Source organism: Drosophila suzukii, chromosome X (assembly GCF_043229965.1).
Source record: "Drosophila suzukii chromosome X, CBGP_Dsuzu_IsoJpt1.0, whole genome shotgun sequence".
NCBI classification, from domain to species: Eukaryota; Metazoa; Arthropoda; class Insecta; order Diptera; family Drosophilidae; genus Drosophila; species Drosophila suzukii.
The window spans coordinates 24,409,532-24,415,402 of NC_092084.1; the positions used below are offsets into that span (position 1 = coordinate 24,409,532).

A 5,871-nucleotide genomic window follows, 5' to 3' on the forward strand; every position below is an offset into this window, starting at 1 on the left:
ACGAAAGTTAATTGTATTCATGAATTACAATTGTATTCTTTACTTCTTTACAAACGTCTTTTACATCAAACTACCAATTATGTTAGGCATAAACTTCATAATATAAAAATAATTTAACATACTGTATTGTAAATTATAGGTATTAGCAATAGTAAAATATTATAAGCTAACTAATTGAACTCATTCGTTGTTAAGAGACTACATAAAAACTTACAAAGGTGTTTTTTTCCATCTTTGCCAACATCTCTTGGATCGAATTCCCATTCATTTTAAGTAATAGCTTCCGAAGTGGTACCCTCAACATTAGACTAATTAAATGTACTGACAAGATCGATTAAAGTGGCTAATTAAGCATTAATGAAAAATCGCTTATCGGCGATTGTGTTGAAGTGAAAGTTTACCATTAGGAAAATTAGCCAGCGCATTTGCTCATTGACTTGCAACTGCGGCGGGTAAATGTTGCGATATCTGTGGCTTCTGATGGGACTTCGAACCCTGGCAATGGGTGCACTTCATCCGCCGGAACCGGAAGCCATAGTACCCCTGGTGGCAGCTGCTTTGAAAATTCTAGAGGAGCAGGTTAGCCCCTCGCAGAGCACCCTGGCGGTGATGGAACTAATACGAAAGGATGAGAGCAGGGACCATCTGCAGGAGGAGCTGATGACCACGATCCTCAGCGAGGTGGGCATCTCGATGGCACTGCGGACCTTCCACAAACCACCCATCGAAGTTCCGGCCAGCTACGTGGTTTTCCTGGTCAATTCCGCCCAGGCCTTCAACACCCTAAGCTTTCAATTCACGGATAAGCATTCCACGCGGGAATACAACTTCCTGATCCTGTTGACACGTCGCATGGCCTCGCGAGCCGATAGACTTCAGGTGCTAAGAGATATATCCAAAACCTGTGTGAAACTTCACACCCTAAATGTGATATTGCTCACCCAGAAGAGGAACGGAACGGTACTGATTTACGCCTATCGTATGTTTAACAAGAACTGCGATCTGAAAGTAAACCTGGAACTAATAGATCGCTTTGAGAATGATTCCTTTATGTATGGTCACACGGCCAGATCCTTCGATCGGGGTCTGAGTAGTTTGTCGGGATGCCCCTTAAGGGTCAGTTGGTATCCACTAGCACCCTTTGTCTTCTTCAAGGGCAACTCAAGTGATCCGGAGGAGAGATCACAACTCTGGCGATTAAGCGGAATCGATGGTGAGCTCATCAAGTTGCTGGCGGAGATCTTTCACTTTCGCATCCTGCTCGAGGAGCCCTGCAATAAGTGCCTCTCACCGGATATCGGGGATAGTTGCAGTGGCTGTTTCGACCAGGTGATATATAGCAACTCATCCATACTGATTGGGGCAATGAGTGGTTCGCATCAGCATCGATCGCAGTTCTCCTTCACGTGCTCATATCATCAGAGTTCCCTGGTTTTCATCCTACACATGAGTTCGCAGTTTGGAGCTGTGGCCCAGCTGGCAGTGCCATTTTGTGGCACCGTTTGGCTGGCCCTGGTGGTTTCCGGTATCCTGGTGGTCCTGGTTGTCTGGCTGCGAAAGAGGTTCGTGTGTGGCAACTCCGACTGGGCGAGCCATGCCCTACAGGTGCTGACCACCCTGATGGGCAATCCCCTGGAGACGAGAAGTCTGCCCAGAAGTTGCAGGATTCGCATTCTGTATGCTGCCTGGTTGCTCTTGGTCCTCGTCCTGCGAGTCGTCTACCAGGGCAAGCTATACGACTCCTTTCGTTTGCCCTATAACAAACCCCTGCCCACCGAAATATCAGAGTTGATCAGGGGCAATTATACATTGATCAATCAGGAGTATCTCGACTATTATCCGCGCAACTTGACTGTCCTGACCAGAAATGGATCCAAGGATCGTTTCGATTATATCCAAGATCACGGTGAGGACGCAAGAGTTACGACCACCTCCCTGATTGCCTCCATGATGTTCTACAATCTGAGGCACTGGCATACCAGTCGGTTGACCCACATCCGTGAGCACATCTTTCTCTACCAACTGGTCATCTACTTGAGGCGACATTCGCTGCTGAAATTCGCCTTCGATCGGAAGATCAAGCAGCTCCAGTCGGCCGGAATTATTGGTTATTTGGTAAGGGAATTTGATAGCAGCCTATATGCGAAACCCTACGAAGAGCACTACGAGGTGACACCCATTCCCCTAAACTCCTTCTGCGGTCTTTACTACGTTTCCTCGATTTTGCTAACTGCTGCCTTGGTTGCCTTTTCCCTGGAGCTACTCAGCCTAAGGGTTAACTGGTTGAGGAGGTTGTTTGAATAAGGGAGTGATATATAAATGTATAAGGCAGAACCAGATGTATCTAAAGAATAAATAAAAACATTTTTTTTGTCATTTTAAAATGTTAAATAATCTATAATAATAAATAATAAATCTAATAAATTTAAAAAGGTGTCTTTTAAGGAACTATTGCCATTATAATTCGTATATACTAAGGCATAATATACTTGACTCAATTAAGTTCCGGTGTTTTATAGCATAAACTTGGACCTACTTACCTGCTCTATCCAGTGTAAAAATTTCCATTCTCCAATCTGGGTCCTTAAATTGCCATATGGTTAGCAAGTTGTAATACTGCCGCTGGCATTTTGGGTTATACCATCAAAAGACAATGGAACGTCCTCGTTAGCCGGCATATAAAGAGCAACAGCAACAACAACATGGCAACAAAATCACGAGGACTATGTGGGAGGTAAAAAATAAAAGGACAAAAACAAAACACGTCCGACATAGAACGAACTCATTAGCCTACATGGCCGCATTTTCTGCCTACACATGTGGCAGCATAAAAGGGGCGTTATACACTAGCGGTGCAAATAGTAGCACGGAAAATGTATTTTACAAAATCATCGATATGCAAATTAATCGATGAATACAATCTAGTTTAAAATAGTAACCACAAACTATGGTGAAATTCTTTCATATATAATTTCTATAATTAAATCAGCCATTTTTTACACACAAGAATACAATTCAACAATAAATTTAAATAAATTAAAATCTATCGAAAAACTATCGATGATATAAATTAAATTTAAATAATCGGAGAAAAATGCCGAACATTAAATATATAATAATAATAATAATCACCTAGTAACTTTGTGAAAAGCTAGCTTAGTTTTCAGTCTTAATATTTTGAAACCGGGTGTAAATGGGTCGGGAAAAGGGGTGTGCGGTCGGGGGCTGAAGGGCACTGGGGTCCCCAAATGGAACACAAATGCGCTCTGGCTTGTTGCAGCCGTGTGCTTTCCTTGTTTCTACATATTTTGTTTGCTTAAATGCCGGAAGTGTTGCAGGCCACATCAGAAGTGGGCGTGGGCGTCGCCCACCTTAACCCCTTTAGACCCTAAAAGTGCCTGCAAGCAACAAATATTGTCAGCATGTAGCAATCAATGTTTGACATAAAGGTCATAAGCCACTGTCAGCATACTCTAAACACATTTTTGGAAATATTAGGTTAAAATATTGGATTTATAAAATAAAAGTTGGAAAGGAATTTATTTTACGTAATAATTAACTGATAAAGGCTATATGATAATAAAAAGTTTTTCTTAGTATTTAAAAAATAATTAATTAAAAAATTATTCAAATTGTTATACCATAAAATTAATAGTAATTAGTTTATATATTTTTTTGTGCTCTATATTTGAGTTGGGTTAAAATTCATGAAAATATGCACTTTTTATATACATTGTATCCATGTAAAGTGACTTACAGATATATATAAAGACTTATAGTTGTCAGGAAAACTTAGAAATATAAGCGCAATGAGGTGAATTTCGGTGATTAAAAATGGAACACTAGAATTTCTCCCCATCCTCTTTAAAGAACATTCCATATTCGTTACTCTATTAGCTTGTAATATGATTTCCGGTTCTGTTGTTCAACATTTACCGGCTACCAGTTATCACAGTCTTTTGTTGCTGCTGCAACACTAACTCTTAATTATGCCTTTTAGGACTTAGCAGTCTAGTAGTTGTCATTCGACACACAAAAGTCTGGTTTGCATTGAAGAGATGTGCCATGCCCCCTATTAATTGCGTCTAATTGCCGACGAAAAAGGTGTGGGAGGGGTAAAACACCTAATACCTTTTTATGGAGGGACAACATCCAGCCAATGGGCGGGCACTTCACACCCAGTGGATTCCGGTGAGACTCCGTGTGATAAGAGCTGATAACAAAGGTAAACAAAGCCGTCGCCAGATGGATGCCCTGATGCCCTCCATCGGCGACTTTGGCGGGAAACGCTGTAATTCGTCAGATATTCTGCCGCCCAAGGCGCATGCGTTTGAAAATCCGACATTCAACGGTCGTTGGAGCGTCGTTTTTTGTTCCCACATCTTGGGTATAAGAGTCACAAAACCAGTATCCAAAGTTTGACACAGAAATAGCGGGAAATTTATGCGAGATAGCAGGCCAAAAGCGAAGGTTTGGCCCGCCGCCGAAGATCAGGATCAGCATAAAATTATGTTTAATGAGAAGCCAAAAATAAAATCCATCTCAAGGTCTTGCAGACAACAGTTGGATTTTTTAAAAGTGCAAATTATGCCTAATGAGCAGCCAAAAATCAATTCTAGCACAAGGTCTGGCAGACTATAATAGAATATTTAAAAGTGCACTAGAAAAGGTTTTCTTATAAGTTTTTTAAGGGCACACAAATAATATTATTATGACTATTTAATTTTTTAAAGGATAGCAGTAATAATAATAAAATAATATAGAACTACATTAATAATACCGTGTTATTTACCAAAAAAACCTGCACTCTTTGAAACATCTAAAAAAAATTCTAGGATGTAAACTCCATATTGGAAAATCCATTGCATATCTATCATATCATTTGTAATATGAGCTAAATAAATAAAAACAATGTTTTTTCTCAGTGCACTTCAATGGCCTTGCTATTTTTACCATAAAAGACAACTGCAATTCGAATTGCAGCACAGTTGAAGCCCTGGAGCGAAGTTACCAAGATGCTGAAACAATCTTTGATCCTGATTCTTATCCTTTTGGTGGCCGTTTGTTGTTTCTCAGCGGAATTGCCCGGAAATGCCTACTTGCCACCGTTAAGGAATGAACATCCAGTTCCAGAGGAATCCCTACTAGCAGACAATGGATTTCTGTTTGATATTGACCAGGATTCGTTCGAAAGGTATGCCCCCATCTTTGTGGACTATCCGGGGATTCATCATCTTCTAAGACAGCAACAGGAGTACGCCTTGGATCTGCCCTTCGAGGGAAAACCATTTGAACGAAAAATTCCAGATATTGATCATGATTCTGTAGTTAAAAGACATTGGTAGACTTTTTGTGAAACCATTTAACAATGAATAAATGCAAAGATCATTAAATACAGAAGTTTAAAGTTATATACTAAGGAAATATTGTGGATGGTGGCTATAAAAACTAGGGTTTATTTATTGTTCTTATAAGTTGTTGATAATATGTTAAGAACAGGCATTAACCACTTCGAGGGAATTACTTTTCAGCTAGTTTGATTTGCTATCAACTTTGAATACACTAACTTTGGTACATTTTCTTGAGTGACCTTAATTTCTGGATGAATTTACAATGAAACGTGTGCAACTTTGACTTTCCGTCAGTGGAGTGCATAACCGCAACTTAATCCCCGACCGGTCCTTAGCCGTATCAGAAACTTTTAGACCGATCCGGGTTTTTGGCTTGGACCCCCTTTGCCCCTTTGCCCTCATCCCCCCACCCCACTACGCCCCTGGCTGTGTGTCTGTGTGAGTCAGTGTGTGCGGTTTTAATCAAGTTTCGCCACTTAAGTTTGTGCTCAGGTGGAAAACACTCAAAAGCCGCCTGACC

The 5,871-nt window shown here is 40.6% G+C and overlaps 2 protein-coding genes across 2 annotated transcripts; both read left to right on the forward strand.

The window, feature by feature from the left end:
• Positions 1–456: 456 nt before the first annotated feature.
• Positions 457–2,343, forward strand: Ir7a (Ionotropic receptor 7a). The gene has a single exon (XM_017067599.3). It carries the CDS (start codon positions 457–459, stop codon positions 2,302–2,304), a length of 1,848 nt encoding a protein of 615 aa, XP_016923088.2. The 3' UTR covers positions 2,305–2,343.
• A 2,663-nt stretch (positions 2,344–5,006) lies between these two features.
• LOC108021804 (uncharacterized) lies at positions 5,007–5,345 on the forward strand. The gene has a single exon (XM_017090607.3). The coding sequence runs from the start codon at positions 5,016–5,018 to the stop codon at positions 5,343–5,345; it is 330 nt and encodes a 109-aa protein (XP_016946096.2). The 5' UTR covers positions 5,007–5,015.
• Positions 5,346–5,871: the final 526 nt, after the last annotated feature.